The 21,824-nt window shown below is 32.1% G+C and overlaps 2 protein-coding genes across 2 annotated transcripts; one reads left to right on the top strand and one right to left on the bottom strand.

The window, feature by feature from the left end:
• The first annotated feature begins 12,124 nt into the window (after positions 1 to 12,124).
• On the top strand, positions 12,125 to 17,139 carry LOC139886211 (diaminopimelate decarboxylase 1, chloroplastic-like). Its single transcript, XM_071869955.1, has 8 exons — positions 12,125 to 12,613; positions 13,174 to 13,348; positions 13,530 to 13,679; positions 13,931 to 14,092; positions 14,174 to 14,359; positions 16,318 to 16,440; positions 16,532 to 16,621; positions 16,927 to 17,139. The coding sequence occupies exons 1-8, from the start codon at positions 12,126 to 12,128 to the stop codon at positions 17,005 to 17,007; spliced, it is 1,455 nt and encodes a 484-aa protein (XP_071726056.1). The 5' UTR covers position 12,125; the 3' UTR covers positions 17,008 to 17,139.
• Positions 17,140 to 17,699: 560 nt separating this feature from the next.
• On the bottom strand, positions 17,700 to 18,836 carry LOC139854111 (putative F-box protein At5g55150). The gene has a single exon (XM_071843436.1). It carries the CDS (start codon positions 18,834 to 18,836, stop codon positions 17,700 to 17,702), a length of 1,137 nt encoding a protein of 378 aa, XP_071699537.1.
• Between the last annotated feature and the right edge of the window lie 2,988 nt (positions 18,837 to 21,824).

The raw sequence follows: 21,824 nt of genomic DNA, 5'->3' as shown, positions 1-21,824 counted from the left end.
GTTTATTATCGGGCTTTATATCTACCCTTATATTTCGATGTTCCTACTTCTGTCTTCTATAATCATTGTCATTCACAGTTAATACTCCCTCCTATTTGCTGCGATTTATACTCCAATTTCTATTTCGAAGCTTTGTCCCTTCGTTTCTTCTTCTTACGATTAGGCATCTCTTGTAATGGTCTAGAATTCGTAGGTATGGAGTTTTGGATGAACATAGTTAATGTTCTGAGAAGGTAATCGTAATGGCACGATCTTGATTTGTCAAATTACCAGAATATCCGGAAAAGACCGAATCATCAAGAAAAATATTTTCTTGATATGTTTAGAGGTTAAATAGAATAAAAGAGTTATGTAACATGGTTCATGATGAGGGTGTGATCTGTGAACCTTTATCAAGTTCCATTAGAAACTCAGCATGACTTACTGTAATATAATCACGTTGATCAAGTGTCATTATATTATACTAACTCATGCTTCAGCTCCCAACACTACTTCAAAAATATTCATATTTTAAACTCGAAGGTTTCAGAATTTAGAAACTAAAATAGTTTCTTTTATGATGTTACACAGATATCGCAAGGAGAAAATTGATTTCCGATAAGAATGATTATGGAATTATCTCCAGAAATATGGAGGATATTTATAATGAAAGATACGATGATATCTTAGAATTTCTAATATCAGAGGATGATGAAGAATATTGTCCTCAAGGGTTTAGATTCGGAAGCAAGGTATTCGTTAATGGCTTCAGCAGATACTGAATCATTTGGATTCTTTGAAGGCAGGTTTAGTCTTTGTGATTTATCCACAGCCTCCTTCATACTTTGCTCAATCCGTTTTCCAGTTCCAAACCTTCTCTTTTTCTGAGCTTTGCCAACACATTATTCTTTATCATCAAACTTTTGGCTGTTAAGGTCGTTTACAGTTTTTGCTGCTTCATCAGAATTCAAAGTTATCATAACCGAATCGTCGGTTATCAATCCGAGGTTTTTTCAAAAGTTTGAAGGGTTTACATGAAGATTGTAATTGTCAAGATACATATAATGTTCTAGAATTTTGAACGATACAATTTTTTTTCCTGGGTTTATGAATAGAAGTGATGTTCTAGCACAGTTTTGAAGTCAAAGTATTGCTTTGAAAGATGTAGAGATCTAAGAGTGATGTCATTTGTTAAATCTTGACTTGGATTCTGTTCTATCAGAATATGTAATTGAATTTGAATAAGAATAGTTGTTTAGATTTCTATGAACGAATGTATAGCGTTGTGAAAGTAGTGTAGTTAATGATTATTGAATAATCGAATAATGTACTGTGTAACATATTAATTGTGAACTCAAATATTTCTCAGGTATTACCTACCTGTTAATTTTTTTTTTTCACAATTAATACTTTGTACAAAGAATTTTTATTACCGTCTTTATGAAAATATATGTATGTATATTTTTCTTCAAATGTAATACAGATTTAATGAGTTAATATCATATTAAGCTCATTTGATTTTCGGCTTGACTTAGAAATGATTAATCTCTAAAATATTAAAGATTACATAATCTTTGCGGAGTATTTCGCTAATGTAATCGATACTTCATTATTTATTCTTATTGATATTCCTCGGTGAAGGATGTTGGTGCTCGTGGAACTCTTGTGAACTTTGCAAGGTACAGATGATGTTTTCTGGATAGTTTCGAGTACATCGAAAATGAAAATGTAAATCAATTATGTAATTGAATAATACACTTGGTTTATTAAGAAATGGAATTCATTGAGTTGAAATAGAGATTGTAGTTAACGAAGGTTAAGTTGTTATCGAAGGATGTATATCATAGCATATTAATAATATGAATTTAACCAAGTAATATTTACCCTTTTTCAATTCATACATAATAGCTTAGTGGGAAAAGATTTATAATGGTTTTAAAATTTATATATATAAGATATACATATAAATTCTTTAGAGGAATTGAGTTAATACTTCATAACTCATTGATACTATAAACTCGTTGTTGACTCGTAATGATGTCCACGATGCTTTCTTGAACTGACGGAGCTTGTGATGTAGCAGATGCTGCTGGTGCTGACGATGCAGACGGTACTGTTGATGTTGTGATATAACAAGTCTAGTTTGTAAATCATACACCATTCCGATCAGGGGTTCTACTCTATCTGATTTATGATTAAGGCTAGAATAGATAATCTCTAAACTTTAGAAATTACATAATCGCCGTAGAATGTTTCTCCGATGAAGTTATGAATCAATACTTCATCGTTTATTGTTGTTGGTACTCCTTGGTATCTATGGTGCGTATGATGTTGATATCCGAGGTACAGATTGTGATGTTGAGGTGTGTGATGGGGATGTTATTGTTGGTGGTGGTAATGGTACTGTTGGTGTTGATGATGTTGGTACCAGTTATGCTGCTGGTGTTCGTAACCCTTGCACCATATTCTCCAAAGCCACTACCCGAGCACGAAGCTCGTTGACTTCTTCTACTACCCCCGGATGATTGGCAGTTCGGACAAGCAGATGAATAAGATTTACAATATTGGATATTACGTAGTCGTTGCGAGCTGTTCTGAAAATGAGGGTGAAAATGGTGTTACGAACAGGTTCGCCGGTAAGTGATTCGGGTTCTTCGCCAAGAGGTGAATGTGGTGGATGGAAGGGATCGCCTTCTTCTTGTCTCCAATGATTAAGTAGATTACGAACCCATCCCCAATTCATCCAGAATAGATGATGGCTACTTGGTTGATCCATTCCGGTTACGCTGTTTTCGGAACTTGAGTGGAAATCCATATCGGAATAGCTGTCGGAATCTAAGGAATTTGAACTAGATACAGGATCCATTTTGTGTAATCAAGGAAAATATTTTTGGAATGAAATAGATTATAGGACTAATTTGGTACTCCTCAATACATAGTTTACATATGTATTTATAATACCATAATCCCATAAGTTACGGAGGATTTTACGAAAGATGTCAGGCAAAGTTTACTGTAATAGATATGCCAAGATATGAATTTTGTCTATACTCTATCTATGCAATCAATGCAATAAGACTCGTTTAGACTTAAGATGATAGACAGGTAATTTCCGACAAGAAATAATAGGCAAAACTTTTGACATGCAGACACAGTCGAAGTCCAGACTTACTAATGCATCCTAACAACTATCAGTTAGATACACTAATGCAAGACCTGGTTCACTAGGACCAACGCTCTGATACCAACTGTGACGATCGCTCCAAATCCATATGGACGAATGTAGTGACCCGAACTTTTCCATGTTTATATATATATATTAAATGAAATTGTTATTTACATGATTAAGTGTTTCCAACATGTTAAGCAATCAAACTTGTTAAGACTTGATTAATTGAAATAGGTTTCATATAGACAATTGACCACCCATGTTGACCGGTGATTCACGAACGTTAAAACTTATAAAAACTATACGATGACATATATATGGTTATATATATACTTAACATGATTTTATTATAAGTATGTATCTCATTAGGTATTTTAACAATGAGTTATATACATAAAAATGAGACTATTAATTTAAGAAACTCGAAAACGATATATATAACGATTATCGTTATAACAACGTCTTACTAGGTACATATGAATCATATTAAGATATTGATACACTTGGTTAATTATGTTAAATGATAAGTAAATATATTATTAAGTGTATTAACAATGAAATACATATGTAAAAATAAGACTACTAACTTAATGATTTCGAAACGAGACATATATGTAACGATTATCGTTGTAACGACATTTAACTGTATATATATCATACTAAGATATATTATATATCATAATATCATGATAATATAACAATTTAACATCTCATTTGTTATAATAAACAATGGGTTAACAACATTCAACAAGATCGTTAACCTAAAGGTTTCAAAACAACATTTACATGTAACGACTAACGATGACTTAACGACTCAGTTAAACTGTATATACATGTAGTATTTTAATATGTATTCATACACTTTTGAAAGACTTCAAGACACTTATCAAAATACTTCTACTTAACAAAAATGCTTACAATTACATCCTCGTTCAGTTTCATCAACAATTCTACTCGTATGCACCCGTATTCGTACTCGTACAATACACAGCTTTTAGATGTATGTACTATTGGTATATACACTCCAATGATCAGCTATTAGCAGCCCATGTGAGTCACCTAACACATGTGGGAACCATCATTTGGCAACTAGCATGAAATATCTCATAAAATTACAAAAATATGAGTAATCATTCATGACTTATTTACATGAAAACAAAATTACATATCCTTTATATCTAATCCACACACCAACGACCAAAAACACCTACAAACACTTTCATTCTTCAATTTTCTTCATCTAATTGATCTCTCTCAAGTTCTATCTTCAAGTTCTAAGTGTTCTTCATAAATTCCAAAAGTTCTAGTTTCATAAAATCAAGAATACTTCCAAGATTGCAAGTTTACTTCCAAGTTTTCTAAATCCATTCCAAGTAATCATCCAAGATTAAGAAACCTTTGTTACTTACAGTAGGTTATCTTTCTAATACAAGGTAATAATCATATTCAAACTTTAATTCAATTTCTATAACTATAACAATCTTATTTCGAGTGGAAATCTTACTTGAAATTGTTTTCGTGTCATGATTCTGCTTCAAGAACTTTCAAGCCATCCAAGGATCCTTTGAAGCTAGATCTATTTTTCTAATTTCCAGTAGGTTTATCCAAGGAACTTGAGGTAGTAATGATGTTCATAACATCATTCGATTCATACATATAAAGCTATCTTATTCGAAGGTTTAAACTTGTAATCACTAGAACATAGTTTAGTTAATTCTAAAGTTGTTCGCAAATAAAAGTTAATCCTTCTAACTTGACTTTTAAAATCAACTAAACACATGTTATATATCTATATGATATGCCAACTTAATGATTTAAAACCTGGAAACACGAAAAATACCGTAAAACCGGATTTACGCCGTCGTAGTAACACCGCGGGCTGTTTTGGGTTAGTTAATTAAAAACTATGATAAACTTTGATTTAAAATTTGTTATTCTGGGAAAATGATTTTTATTATGAACATGAAACTATATCCAAAAATTATGGTTAAACTCAAAGTGAAAGTATGTTTTCTAAAATGGTCATCTAGACGTCGTTCTTTCGACTGAAATGACTACCTTTACAAAACTGACTTGTAACTTATTTTTTCAACAATAAACCTATACTTTTTCTGTTTAGATTCATAAAATAGAGTTCAATATGAAACCATAGCAATTTGATTCACTCAAAACGGATTTAAAATGAAGAAGTTATGGGTAAAACAAGATTGGATAATTTTTCTCATTTTAGCTACGTGAAAATTGGTAACAAATCTATTCCAACCATAACTTAATCAACTTGTATTGTATATTATGTAATCTTGAGATACCATAGACACGTATACAATGTTTCGACCTATCATGTCAACACATCTATATATATTTCGGAACAACCATAGACACTCTATATGTGAATGTTGGAGTTAGCTATACAGGGTTGAGGTTGATTCCAAAATATATATAGTTTGAGTTGTGATCAATACTGAGATACGTATACACTGGGTCGTGGATTGATTCAAGATAATATTTATCGATTTATTTCTGTACATCTAACTGTGGACAACTAGTTGTAGGTTACTAACGAGGACAACTGACTTAATAAACTTAAAACATCAAAATATATTAAAAGTGTTGTAAATATATTTTGAACATACTTTGATATATATGTATATATTGTTATAGGTTCGTGAATCAACCAGTGGCCAAGTCTTACTTCCCGACGAAGTAAAAATCTGTGAAAGTGAGTTATAGTCCCACTTTTAAAATCTAATATTTTTGGGATGAGAATACATGCAGGTTTTATAAATAATTTACAAAATAGACACAAGTACGTGAAACTACATTCTATGGTTGAATTATCGAAATCGAATATGCCCATTTTTATTAAGTCTGGTAATCTAAGAATTAGGGAACAGACACCCTAATTGACGCAAATCCTAAAGATAGATCTATTGGGCCTAACAAACCCCATCCAAAGTACCGGATGCTTTAGTACTTCGAAATTTATATCATATCCGAAGGGTGTCCTGGAATGATGGAGATATTCTTATATATGCATCTTGTTAATGTCGGTTACTGTAGTGACCCGAACTTTTCCATGTTTATATATATTAATTGAGATTGATATTTACATGATTAAATGTTTCCAACATGTTAAGCAATCAAACTTGTTAAGACTTGATTAATTGAAATATGTTTCATATAGACAATTGACCACCCAAGTTGACCGGCGATTCACTAACGTTAAAACTTGTAAAAATGACATGACGATATATATATGGATATACATATGGTTAACATGAGATTATGATAAGTAAGTATCTCCATAAGTATATTAACAATGAGTTATATACATATAAACAAGACTACTAACTTAAGGATTTCGAAACGAGACATATATGTAACGATTATCGTTGTAACGACATTTAAATGTATATATATCATATTAAGATATATTAATATATCATAATATCATGATAATATAATAATTTAACATCTCATTAGATATAATAAACAATGGGTTAACAACATTAATTGAGATCGTTAACTTAAAGGTTTCAAAACAACACTTACATGTAACGACTAACGATAACTTAACGACTCAGTTAAAATGTATATACATATAGTGTATTTAGATGTATTAAAATACTTTTGGAAGACTTCAAGACATATATCAAAACACTCATACTTAACGAAAATGGTTACAGTTACTTTTCCATTCTTTTCTTTCATCAAGAATTCTAGTCGTATTCTTACCCGTATTATACACAGCTTCAAAACGTACTTACTATAAGTATATAGTATATACCAATAGGAACTAGCATGGGATTCTACTCTTGATTATGTCATGTATGACTAATCAATTTTAACTTCTACCATGAGCTAGTCAACTAACTAGAACTCCTTTTAACCCCACTCACCACTCACCAATTACCACTCATCATTCACTCCATTTCACTCAAATTCTCTTTCTAATTCTCTCTCAACACATACACACTATTATGAATGTATTTTTCCAGTAGTTAATCATCATCTTCATCAAAAATCACTTCAAGAATCAAGCTATAATCATCATAGGAAGAACACTTCAAGAACACTTCAAAAATCCCTTCAAGTTTACTAATTTACTTCCAAGCTTTCTAATCCATTCCAAGTAATCATATAAGATCAAGAAACCTTTGTTATATACAGTAGGTTATCTTTCTTATTCAAGGTAATATTCATATTCAAACTTTGATTCAATTTCTATAACTATAAACTATCTTAATTCGAGTAAAAATCTTACTTGAACTTGTTTTTGTGTCATGATCCTACTTCAAGAACTTTCAAGCCATCCAAGATCCTTTGAAGCTAGATCATTTCTTGTCACTTCCAGTAGGTTTACCTACTAAACTTGAGGTAGTAATGATGTTCATAACATCATTCGATTCATATATATAAAACTATCTTATTCGAAGGTTTAAACTCGTAATCACTAGAACATAGTTTAGTTAATTCTAAACTTGTTCGCAAAAAAAAGTTAATCCTTCTAACTTGACTTTTTAAAATTAACTACACACATGTTCTATATCTATATGATATGCTAACTTAATGATTTAAAACCTGGAAACACGAAAAACACCGTAAAACCGGATTTACGCCGTCGTAGTAACACCGCGGGCTGTTTTGGGTTAGTTAATTAAAAACTATGATAAACTTTGATTTAAAAGTTGTTATTCTGAGAAAATGATTTTTATTATGAACATGAAACTATATCCAAAAATTATGGTTAAACTCAAAGTGGAAGTATGTTTTCTAAAATGGTCATCTAGACGTCGTTCTTTCGACTGAAATGACTACCTTTACAAAAACGACTTGTAACTTATTTTTACGACTATAAACCTATACTTTTTCTATTTAGATTCATAAAATAGAGTTCAATATGAAACCATAGCAATTTGATTCACTCAAAACGGATTTAAAATGAAGAAGTTATGGGTAAAACAAGATTGGATAATTTTTCTCATTTTAGCTACGTGAAAATTGGTAACAAATCTATTCCAACCATAACTTAATCAACTTGTATTGTATATTATGTAATCTTGAGATACCATAGACACGTATACAATGTTTCGACCTATCATGTCGACACATCTATATATATTTCGGAACAACCATAGACACTCTATATGTGAATGTTGGAGTTAGCTATACAGGGTTGAGGTTGATTCCAAAATATATATAGTTTGAGTTGTGATCAATACTGAGATACGTATACACTGGGTCGTGGATTGATTCAAGATAATATTTATCGATTTATTTCTGTACATCTAACTGTAGACAACTAGTTGTAGGTTACTAACGAGGACAGCTGACTTAATAAACTTAAAACATCAAAATATATTAAAAGTGTTGTAAATATATTTTAAACATACTTTGATATATATATGTATATATTGTTATAGGTTCGTGAATCAACAAGTGGCCAAGTCTTACTTTCTGACGAAGTAAAAATCTGTGAAAGTGAGTTATAGTCCCACTTTTAAAATCTAATATTTTTGGGATGAGAATACATGCAGGTTTTATAAATGATTTACAAAATAGACACAAGTACGTGAAACTACATTCTATGGTTGAATTATCAAAATCGAATATGCCCCTTTTTATTAAGTCTGGTAATCTAAGAATTAGGGAACAGACACCCTAATTGACGCGAATCCTAAAGATAGATCTATTGGGCCTAACAAACCCCATCCAAAGTACCGGATGCTTTAGTACTTCGAAATTTATATCATATCCGAAGGGTGTCCCGGAATGATGGGGATATTCTTATATATGCATCTTGTTAATGTCGGTTACCAGGTGTTCACCATATGAATGATTTTTATCTCTATGTATGGGATGTGTATTGAAATATGAAATCTTGTGGTCTATTGTTACGATTTGATATATATAGGTTAAACCTATAACTCACCAACATTTTTGTTGACGTTTAAAGCATGTTTATTCTCAGGTGAATACTAAGAGCTTCCGCTGTCGCATACTTAAATAAGGACGAGATTTGGAGTCCATGCTTGTATGATATTGTGTAAAAACTGCATTCAAGAAACTTATTTTGTTGTAACATATTTGTATTGTAAACCATTATGTAATGGTCGTGTGTAAACAGGATATTTTAGATTATCATTATTTGATAATCTACGTAAAGCTTTTTAAACCTTTATTGATGAATAAAGGTTATGGTTTGTTTTAAAATGAATGCAGTCTTTGAAAAACGTCTCATATAGAGGTCAAAACCTCGCAACGAAATCAATTAATATGGAACGTTTTTAATCAATAAGAACGGGACATTTCAGTTACCAGGTGTTCACCATATGAATGATTTTTATCTCTATGTATGGGATGTGTATTGAAATATGAAATATTGTGGTCTATTGTTACGATTTGATATATATAGGTTAAACCTATAACTCACCAACATTTTTGTTGACGTTTAAAGCATGTTTATTCTCAGGTGAATACTAAGAGCTTCCGCTGTTGCATACTAAAATAAGGACAAGATTTGGAGTCCATGTTTGTATGATATTGTGTAAAAACTGCATTCAAGAAACTGATTTCGATGTAACATATTTGTATTGTAAACCATTATGTAATGGTCGTGTGTAAACAGGATATTTTAGATTATCATTATTTGATAATCTACGTAAAGCTTTTTAAACCTTTATTTATGAAATAAAGGTTATGGTTTGTTTTAAAAATGAATGCAGTCTTTGAAAAACGTCTCATATAGAGGTCAAAACCTCGCAACGAAATCAATTAATATGGAACGTTTTTAATCAATAAGAACGGGACATTTCAACGAACACGTCATTCATCGATTTCATTGCGAGGTATTTGACCTCTATATGATACGTTTTATAAACATTGATTCTTTTGAAAAGGCACACCATAAATGAATATTTAAATCAGAGGTTTTTGACATCTGATGATTTCTACATATAGACAATCACCGTAAATAATAGTTTACAATAGTACTTCCGTTGACAATGCAGTCAAAATAAGATACATGGTGATGATTTGGTGAATGCAACGTTTCCTTGAAAATATGTCATGTAAGACTCCACGCACATAGCTTGTCTAATATATAAGCGAACAGCGGAAGGCTTCTAGGGAACCTGAGAATAAAACATGCTAAAAAGTGTCAACACAAAGGTTGGTGAGTTCATAGTTTTAATGTTTCGTATAGTCTGTATATAAAAGTGGATCACAAGATTTCAGTTGTTTCATCCAGAAACGTTTATCAATAGATTCTACATAACAGAGCACCCTGGTAACTAAGCTTTAACGTTATAATGATAAATACTAATAATTAATAAGATTAATAATAATATTAATCTTAATAATAATAATAATAATAATAATAATAATAATAATAATAATAATAATAATAATAATAATGAAATAAAATAAATACGGAGTAATATATGATATGTGTGTGTAAATGAAACAGAACGCGACTGCAATTTATAGATGTGGCGTGCCCAAACACCTCATGCGATCGCATGAGTATGTGTGGGGGATCTCATGCGATCGCATAAGCCCCATTGCCAGCTCACAATCCCTTTTGTTTGATACATGTCGACATATTATTATATTTATATAATATATATAATTTATTTTAATTAATTATATATTATATTATATTCTCGTGTATAGATGACTTGTAATTTCTGTTCCGATAAGTCGTACGTCGTCACTCGACTTATGTCTCAGTTTCGGTTTTTCGAATGTCCCTTCATACGCTGAGAAAACTTGTACATTACATTTTGGGACACGTACCTTAGTCGAAATATAGCCTTAAATTATCCCTAAATTATATCACTCGAAATATAACTTATACATTTGAGTGTTTTGGTCATTTACTTCTATAAATTATCGTCTCGCTATTTGCCAAAATACATTTTAAAATAGTGTTTTTCCTGTAGCAAATAGTGATTTTCGAAAACACTGTAGCATTTTGGGTACTGTAGCAATTCGAAAATACTGTAGCAAATTAGTGTTTTACTTGTTTATCTTAAACGTTTTAGTTCACTTATCTAAATATCAATCGAATTAACAAACGAACGTTACTATCGTTTACTAAATAACTTGAAATCATATATATATATATATATATATATATATATATATATATATATATATATATATATATATATATATATATATATATATATATATTGTTCATGAATCATAGAGAACAGTCAAAGAATAATTGATTATATGAATATAGTTTCAAAACTTTCGTGACTCAACATTACAGACTTTGCTTATCGTGTCGGAAACGTTTAATCATACAAAGATTAAGTTTAAATTTGGTCAGAAATTTCCGGATCATCACATATATCATAGTTATTTCATTATAAAGTTGAAAGTAAATTGTAAATCTAACACGCTAAATGCATTTTTAATAGCAAATATGTAAGCATAAATCTATATTTATGCATTTGTATATGTATTCCGGGTTTTAATGGATATATCCATTGAGGTTCATCCATATCCATATCCATATCCATATCCATGTCCATTGAGGTTCATCCATATCCGTATCCATATCCATTTAGGTTCATCCATATCCATCACGAAGCGGGTGGATCGGATAGATATTCATTGTATCGGGTGGCCATTGCCATCCCTAAATGACTTTTGAGGCCGACTGACTACCTTCCTCTGATATCTTGAGACGTTTACAGATGGGAGATGATATTTCCAAACATGTATTTGATAGATCCACATAAATTTGTTGTTATTTTTCAGTTATACCCTCTAATATTTTAAAATGAAAAATTTGTATAACACATCATTAAGGGTACTTTAGTACATTCTAGTGGATACATGAAAAACATGTTTGAAAATATCAACATGTTAACTTTTTTACAAAAATGTTTTGACCACCAAACCCTTTTTGCTCCAATATAAGAAATTTTGATCACTTTCCGCCATGACTCTGCTTCTCACACAAATGGCGGCTGCTGCTTCTTCCCATCTCCATCTTCAATCACACTCATTTTCCAAAACCCTAATTAATCAATCCCCAATCACAATCACAACCACACCCAAAACCCTAATTTCATTCAAACCCAATTCAAGAACCACTCATTCTTCCATCCGGGCAGTAATATCACAAACCCCATTACAAACCAACCAATGTAATCACTGTTTCACTAGAAAAGATGATGGCTTTCTGTACTGTGAAGGACTTAAAGTTCAAGAAGTAATGGAAACTGTTGAAAAAAGGCCATTTTATCTTTATAGTAAACACCAAATAACAAGAAATGTTGAGGCCTATAAGGATGCTTTAGAAGGATTGAATTCAATTATTGGGTATGCTATTAAAGCTAATAATAATTACATGATTTTAAAACATTTGAGGAGTTTAGGGTGTGGTGCTGTTTTGGTTAGTGGGAATGAACTTCGATTAGCACTTCGTGCTGGTTTTGATCCTACAAGGTAATCATTTTATGAATATTTCATTCAATTAGTATTATATGTAGGTATGAAGTTTTAACCTTTTCATGAATATTTGATTAAAGTTTTGATATTTCTATGAATCTTTGATTCAATTTGTATATATGTATTCATAAAGTGTGGTTTGTGATGACTATAATTATGAACTGATTGTTTTGATTCTGAATGTGGTTATCATATAAGCTGTTTGGGTGTTTGAATGTAAAGCAATGTGTGATTATTCTGCTTAGTTTATATCATATAAACTGCATAAATTGTATATTAAGATATTCGTCTATTTGGGTCACGTGTTCTTTAAATTTCACTGCTGAGGTGTATACATTTTCCTGGCTAAAGTTAAGATATTTGTTATATTGTCAAAATATTAAATATGGCGGTGTTTAATTAATTGTTTGTATTTGGTTTTGATATTGTTTTAATTTGATATTTAGATATTTAGAAGTGTAGGTAAAGAGATGTTACTCTATATTGGTGATGTACTCCCAATTTGCTGCCGAAAACATAGGTGGAAATTGAGTTTCTGGTATGATGTTAAATAATAGGTGTATTTTTAATGGAAATGGGAAGCTTTTGGAGGATCTTGTTCTTGCTGCTCAAGAAGGTGTATTTGTTAACATAGACAGTGAATTTGATTTGGATAATATTGTATCAGCTGCAAGAATTGCTGGTAAGAAGGTTAATGTACTTCTTCGGATTAATCCAGACGTTGACCCTCAGGTTTGTAATAGTAAATCAATCTTTATAAACTTAACATGTCCAAAAATCTATGGTTGTAGTTCATATCAGTAAAAGTAAAAAAAAAAAACTTTAAAATAAAAAATTGTTATCATAATGCATTGCCATATATTCATGTAAATGGTTAAAAACACGTGAATATTTTTTGTACCTATTTTGTCAGGTACATCCTTACGTTGCAACGGGGAACAAGAACTCAAAATTTGGAATAAGAAATGAAAAATTGCAATGGTTTTTAGACGCGGTTAAGTCTTATACTGATGAACTTAAGCTGGTTGGGGCTCATTGCCATCTTGGTTCCACCATTACAAAGGTACTCTAAATCCATCTTGTTTTCCTTCATCTAATATGCAAATTATTATAACAATTTCTTGTCCGTGGGTATTGTTTTTATGATAATAAGAGAAGAAGTGACACTTTGCCTGATAATATCCGGTCTAAGGATAATAGACATGATTAACAAAATGGAGAATTGTGTAAGATGTGACAATTATGATCCGTTAACTTATGAATGAATCGGTTTGTGTCGTCTTTTTGAAAAAATATAAACATTCCCATTTTCAGGTTGACATATTTAGAGATGCTGCGGCCATTATGGTAAAGTTTATTGATGAAATTCGTGCCCAAGGGTTTGATATTAATTATTTGAACATCGGAGGTGGTCTCGGGATTGATTATTATCACAAGGGTACTGTCCTTCCAACACCAAGAGATCTCATTGACACAGTAAGAACTAAAAAAAATTTATGCGTAAAATTTAAGACTTGTCGAATATTGACTATGTTTTTATTGTTTGATTTGGTGAAGGTCCGAGAGCTAGTCAAGTCTCGAAACCTTAATTTAATCATTGAACCTGGAAGGTCAATTATTGCAAATACATGCTGTTTGGTCAATCGTGTTACTGGTGTAAAAACGAATGGCACAAAAAATTTTATTGTCATTGATGGAAGCATGGCTGAACTTATTCGTCCTAGCCTATACGATGCTTATCAAGTAAGATTCTTTCACTTGTATACTAAGGTGGCAATTTTGGTCCATTTACTTTTGATTGGGTCGATATGGGTTAGTTTATATGTAAATGGGCTAGTTAAAATATCTCTCCAATAAAGAGTAGGGCGAATTGGCTGAAAGTTGTCATAAATTTGAATATGTACCAGCTTCCAAAATATGTTTATGTAAAGATTTAGTTTTTTTGTAATCATATTAGTATATCAGTATATTAGTTTTTTGTAAAGAATGGACAGGTGGTTAGTCAGCTCATCCTCACATGTATTGACCCATGTTGGAAGTCAATGTCCATGTGGCAGTCCTAGTTGGCATTTAGTTTACTGTTAAAACTGTCACTCCCTATAAAGCCACCACGTGAGGTTTTCTCGGATCCTACATTTATCGACCAAGAACACTAACAACAAACGCGATGTTATTGTCAAGGTAAAATATATTAGACTGCCCACCATCTTCCGGTAATCAGTTGTGATCATATACGTAGGCACGCATATGTATATTTTAAGTGCAAAAGGCAATAAAAAGGCAAAAGCAATCAAAGATGCGTGAATTAACAAGAACCGCATAGATCACATTACTGCATTGCGGAGGCACGCACAAATCAAAGACTGCGAAGACATCCCGCATATTTACTGCGGTTTAAGTCGGTGTGCGCAAACATTGCATCCGCGAAGATTCCAAACCTATAAATAGGGAGCTTGGCCTCTCATATTAGGTTGTTGATTTTGGAGTTTGCCTTGGCCCTTGTGAATTACTCGTGACTTCGCCCGAGAATCATCACAAGTTCGGCTTAAGGTAAATTCATCAAGACCGGGACATGGTGATTGATCACTTGATGTTAGTGAAAGACGATCATAAGGTCCCAAAAACAATCTCAACAGCCCATTCCACCCTCATTGCACTCAATCCTTGATTCAATTCCATAAGGAAGACAAATCTAGGATTGATCAAGTTGGATCATCAAGTTTTCCTCCTTCAGTGGCATATAATCGAGTGCTTCTATTCATTTAAATCGTAGATTGCCTTTTTCAGCTTACACACGTACTCGGGGTGTTCAACACTATCAAACCCAATCGGTTGTTGCATATGAATAACATGATCCAGCTCACCATATAGAAATGCGTTGTTGACGTCCATTTGCCACAACTTCCATCCTGTTGTTTCAGCTAAAGCTAATAATACTCGAATCACGTGTCCTCATAGTCCAACCCATATTATTGTTGGGAGACACCTCGAGTTACAAGACGTGCTTTAAACCTATCAATCGAACCATCTGCCACTTTCCTTTATTTTGTAAACCCACTTACAAAAGATCAGCTTTATGTCTTCACGTTTGAGCACCAACTCCCATGTTTGATTAAGGACGAGAGAGCATCCATTTCAACTTGCATCACCTGCAACCATTCGGTCCATTCCTTTCTCTTACTTGCTTCTTGAAGTTCCAGAGAGATTGTCTTCAACTATGGCGACCCGCGCATACATCTGGGCATATCTAGGATTGGGTCGTTTTTCTCTCTGTGAACATCTTAGCTCTGTTGCAGGTTCTAAATTCTGTGGCTGAAGGGGCCTGGTTTGTTCTTCTTCTTGGAGAATTTTGTCATTACCATTCTGTTGAGGTGTGTTCGAACTAGTAAGTTGTTGTCTCCTAATTCATCTTTCTCTCAAGTATCCGACAAACTCATTAGAGAAGTATTCACCACCGTTATCAGATCGTAGACAAGTTGCATTGTACCCTGTTTCTCGTTCGGCTTCTGCCTCAAACTGCTTGAACTTTTCCGGCACAAACTAAATCTAACGTTGTCTGTTTTCAGATGGAAAACCACATCAACCCATACTCGTCCATCTTTCCATTTGTACTCATAAAATCTAACTTTTGTTGCCGTTTGCTTTGTGTCATTAACCTTTTTGTAGAATATCGCTCATAGCTCTAATATAATTGAATGCAGCACATAGAACTGGTTTCTCCCCCACCACCCGATTCTCCAGTTACGACTTTTGATGTCGTGGGCCCTGTGTGCGAATCGGCCGATTTCTTGGGAAAGAATAGGGACCTTCCCGCTCCAGCCAGGGTATGTTTCTTTAATGTTTAGCAATATATGTTATGATTTTTGTTGTATTTATTCTTGAAATCTTTCTTGTTATTTTTGCTCGTCTGTACAGGGTTCTGGGCTCGTAGTTCATGATGCAGGTGCCTACTGCATGAGCATGGCTTCAACTTACAACCTTAAGATGCGTCCACCTGAATATTGGGTACGTTTTTCTCAATTGAACCGTTTAATATCAAACTGAATTATTTCAGTTTTTTAATAATGATTTGTTTCAGAACTTTAAGTGTTTAGATTAACCATGAATGTTATTGTCCTCCTTTTTTTTTTTTTTTTTGAAAAAATATTGTACAAGTATTTTTTGTTTAGCAACAATAAGCAATTAGAAAAGATGCTGAATTTGGTCCTGAATGATACGTTGTTTGACTTTCAAAAGTCAATATGCATTGCTTATTTGTTAGTTTTACAAACTTTTTGTGTGATTAAAAGTATCGGTTGATGTTGATGAAGGTTGAAGAGAATGGATCAGTAGCCAAAATCAGGCACGGGGAGACCTTCGAAGATCATATGAGATTTTTTGAAGGACTCTGATCTCACTTTTTAGGAGGTTCTCTTTAATGCATGCATGTATTTTTATTTTCAAAAATTATCATAAGATATACTCAACTATCATTATGGTGAAACCTGAATGTTCTTCAATTCGAATATTTAGTTTTTCTCGCTCGCTCGTTTAGTTACCTACGCATCCTCCCATCATGTAAATCACTCTTTATGTTACGTGTTTCATTGTGTCGACACATTGTCGCTCAGAAACAACTTATTGATTTGGGTTTAAAATATTAGGAGATGCAAAAGGTCATATTTTTTGCATGATTGTTATCAACGTGTCTTCATCCCTAGAGGACTAATGTGTTCATTGACGGATCAGCTTATAAAGGCCTAGTAGCATAGAGCTTGTAAAGAACTTATTGAAGCAATTGTGGGTCCATATAGAAGATTGAAGACAATAAGAGAAGTCTACAACATTGAGAATTGTAGTTACTTGCAAATTGTACACTAGTATACAAAATAAAGAAATCTCGATTGATTAACTAAAAACATAACAAACATTTGAATAATTAACAAAGCCATTGATTAACTAAAAACATAACAAACATATGATTAACAAAGGTCCATCATATCATATCGAATGTGTAGCACAAACATATATTACTTGATTTATTATGAGTGAATCTAATAAGATAAATTCGATGAAACTTATCCCAACACTAAACGAAATTAAGTTAGACGGGAGGTTGAAGCCAGATCGGTGGGGCTAAGTGGCTACGCGACTCTCCCTCAAAGTGAGGTTCAACAGTTCCGCTAGACATATGGTACACCCCCATATCTCTCCCTCCACCCTTTATGCTCCCAGCATACAACTCAAAAACATCATCCGTAAAATATATGCAATTCCCCTTTATTATCGACTCTTCCTCCTCCATCCAAAACGATTGACTATATCCAACAAACAAAGCTTTCGTACCCAAATCCTTTACTTCTGACCATTCTTCACTATCTAAATCATACTTGAAAACCTTAAAACTGGTCGTATTGTAAATTTCATCACATAACTCATCCTCGACGGTATCATACATTCCTTCCCTGATAACCACCAACAACTCGTTGTCTTCCCATCCCCCCACAATATACGCTCCCCCTAGCCATTTATGCACAAAATATCCGTTATGCCACTCCCCATAAAGATCTTTGAGCAGCGTTGCAACAGTTACGATTATTGGATTCTCTTTTGAAACATCACAAGCTTGGATCATGTGGTTCCAACAAAAACCATAAATACGACCCTTGTGATACGTAATATCTAAAAACATCCCTTCATGTGCCTGACCATCAACGATAGCTGTCCACTTTTCATCTTCTTCATACCGACAGAACCCTAGTTTTCTCGAACATCCCCACAACACCACCGCCAACGATAATGATTCAACAAGGACGAACTTCCTGAAACCAATATACCACTTTGAAGTGCTTCCAAATTCTGGAAAGGTGTAGATGATTGGAAGATTGATGATTTGACGGGTGAAAGGATGTATGAGTTTTGTAACAAAATCATCTCCGACAGTTAATATCCACCCACCCGAAGACATACATAACTTACCACTTGCTTCAGGTAGCCGTAATTTACGGATGATCTTGCTTGAGAGACAAAACAGCTCTCGAACATCATCCTCTTTTACCTGCGCACGAATTAGAGACGACAACTGGTTCACTAATTTTCGAATGTTCTTCTTGTTGGGGAAATACTTTTTCCGAACATGTTCCTCTTTTTTGTCGGCAAGCAATAGACACGGAAAACGTGAAGGAACTCCATTGGGGTTGGGTGACCGAATAGCAGCAGAAACGCTCTCGGACGAATCCATCGAAATCAATGTTTTGTGAAAGAAAGAAACCTATATATCTTCTATATATAATCTATCTATAATATAATAATAATAATATATCTATTAAAACTCTAACTTAATCATGTCACCTTATATAATAGGCTGGACACATGTCATTATATTAAGCTATAAGATGATGTCATAAATATTTTATTTACAATAAATATTTTTTCCAAATTAATAAAATCACTAATAATTACATTATTAAAAATGAAAAAAAATGCAAAAAAGGGAAAAATAAAATACGCCTTTGATGGTGATTAGAAAGTTACCAAAAAATTAATTCATGCCATTAATATTTCATTTAATAAGAACAAAGAAAAACGAACGTACTTTATTTTAATAAAAAGGGCAAATAAGGATTAAGGATACACAAATCATCCAATTATAATGTTTTATCAAAATATATAAAAAAAAAACACCATTTGTTTCATTAAATTATTCATTTTTCATAATTCTTTTGAAAAAATATCTTATTTTTAACATGTTCTCAAATCTTACCTATAATATTAACTTAAATCATCTTCTTTACACAAATCATCAATTCAATATTTTTTTATTAAAGCTACATGTTTGAATCTCTTCTATTCGATGTATATCTTATATAAAAATGTTTCTTTTTTTTTATATTTTATTTGATTAAAAATATCTTAAACATTTAGTTATTTTTACCACTTGAGTGAATAAAGTTTGAATATTTAGTTTTGTTATGTCATTTAGTAACTCTTTAATTTCTGTAGAATAGTATCATCGAATGAAACATATAATGCTTAACTTTGTACAAAGTAATGAAGATAAACATATGTAAATATTCCTTAATTTATTTAGTTTGATGTTGAAATCTATATATAGTATCCAATAAATCTTTATAATGATGAACTCATAAATAATGATATCCAAGTTTAAAAAAAAAAGTAATGAGAAAAATTTTAAACTCCCATAGTACAATCTTATGATAAAACACCTTCATGACCATACGTACAATATTTGAGGCATTATGTACAACTTTATGGTAAAACACTTTCATGACCATATGTAAAATATTTGAAACATTATGTACAACCTTATGAAAAACACTCAACGATCATATGTATAATATTTGAGATATTATGTACAACTTTATGGTAAAACACCATCATTACCATATTTACAATATTTGAAGCATGATGTACAACCTTATGATAAAACACTCCATGACCATATGTACAAATTTTAAAATAAATTATAAAATCTTTTACATAATATCCCATAATAATTATAATTATTATTATATTATTATTATTATTAATTATTCAAGTATGAGTTCTCTTTACGAGATTAATAACGTTTATATGCAAAATACATGTCTTAATAAAAGATGTAGTGTATGCTTTTATGACAACAAAAATAGTAATTATGATGAAAATTGATAGAGGGTGGTGGGAGAATAAATGTAGTTATTTTATTCTGATTTAGTTAAGTACGTTAATATGTTTTTAAAAGCAACGAGAAGTTTTTTAGTCGGAATTCGTAGTTCCACGGGTTATTAAACTAAATGACTTTAGTATTTACATTCACTTAATACCTAAAACATATTATTAAACTGTTTTGTTTAAACATACCCGTAATTCCACGGGTCATTTCACTAGTATCGTAATATACACGAAGCAATGTTTCGACAGTTTTGTGAATGAATAAAACGTAGATATCGTGTATATATATAGTTATATACATATATAGAATAGATTCCTTGTCCAATAAAGTTTTCCAAAATAGCGAAAAAACCCTTGGGTTTCTGCTTTTTAATTGGGTTTTTATCATAGTAAAATTAGAATTTATATTTTTTTAATTTTATTTTTTTTAAGTAAAAGTAAAATTTATATTTATAGTAGAATTTATATTTATAGTACTCCGTATTGTGGTACTACTATAAATTACCCCGTAATAATATAAGTAAGTCTACCAAAATTGCTTAAAATTACTCGTATGTTAAGTTATATAAAAACAAAAAAAATATTAAATACTCCGTATTGATTTATTTAATCTAAGACGTTTTACATAAGTTTAAAGACAAAATTGCACCGTTGATCCCATAACTTTGTATCAAAAAGCATGAAAAAACTTTTTCTATTTTTTAGCTGGTTGACCTTCATCTATTCAAATCTTGCAACGATGACCTTCTACTAACTTTTGTTAGTTTAGAGTTCGTTAAGCTGGGTCAAGTGTGCCTCACGTGAGGGTAAAATCGTCCAGTCACTTTTGTCTTTATTTTCCTATAAAATAACCCAATCCCTCCCACATTCATCTTTTGAATTCGTCATTTATCTCCAATTGCAAACCCTAATTTTAAACGAACTCAAAATTAATCTTTTTTGCCTCACGAAATGTTGATTCACCAGTTGAATCGTTCCATTTTACCACATTGTCATAGCAATTCATGTAGTTTTTTAGCGTTAACGACTTCCTCCCAAAGTAAGTCGGGATTTTTCCATGCTCCTGTTAAGGGATTTTTTTTTTGACCAGCAAAAATGGAATTTTATTATTGAATCTCCCTAACAAAGCGCTAGGGAGTAATAAAAAGAAATTACTACGGCGTCAAGAATTCCAAGATACATCAATTTTTCCTATATATCTAAGCCAACAAAAGGAAAAATTACGAATATAATCAAATAAACAATCTTTCTTCATTTTCGAAGAAGCAAAAAGAAAGCTGTTTCAGTAACGCCAAAGAAGCCAAAGAGACGATGCTACGATCAGAAATAGCTTCAACTTTGTGTTTTCATTCGCATGCTAATTGTGGAACCAATCAAACCAACCCGACCAAGAATCAAGCTCTAACAAAAAATCTTCATTGACCACGTCTTAATCTTCCTCCATAAAAATCTAGCCAACTCACACTCGAATAAAACATGGTCCACCGATTCGATTCAAGATGAGCATAACGGATAACGAATATCGGAGATTTCTAAGCCGCGAGCTGAGATATTA

The sequence above is a fragment of the Rutidosis leptorrhynchoides genome, chromosome 1 (genome assembly GCF_046630445.1).
Source record: "Rutidosis leptorrhynchoides isolate AG116_Rl617_1_P2 chromosome 1, CSIRO_AGI_Rlap_v1, whole genome shotgun sequence".
Taxonomy (NCBI): domain Eukaryota; kingdom Viridiplantae; phylum Streptophyta; class Magnoliopsida; order Asterales; family Asteraceae; genus Rutidosis; species Rutidosis leptorrhynchoides.
The sequence above is the reverse complement of the archived record's forward strand: the minus strand, read 5'-3'. Positions and strand labels throughout refer to the sequence as shown.

What these genes read in the sequence shown, in the direction of transcription:
- LOC139854111 (XM_071843436.1), bottom strand. Translation starts at nt 18,836, where the DNA reads ATGGATTCGTCCGAGAGCGTTTCTGCTGCTATTCGGTCACCCAACCCC.
- LOC139886211 (XM_071869955.1), top strand. Translation starts at nt 12,126, where the DNA reads ATGGCGGCTGCTGCTTCTTCCCATCTCCATCTTCAATCACACTCATTT. An exon ending in GCTGGTTTTGATCCTACAAG is followed by an intron (nt 12,614 to 13,173) that starts GTAATCATTTTA and finishes GTTAAATAATAG; the next exon opens with GTGTATTTTTAATGGAAATG. An exon ending in ATCCAGACGTTGACCCTCAG is followed by an intron (nt 13,349 to 13,529) that starts GTTTGTAATAGT and finishes CTATTTTGTCAG; the next exon opens with GTACATCCTTACGTTGCAAC.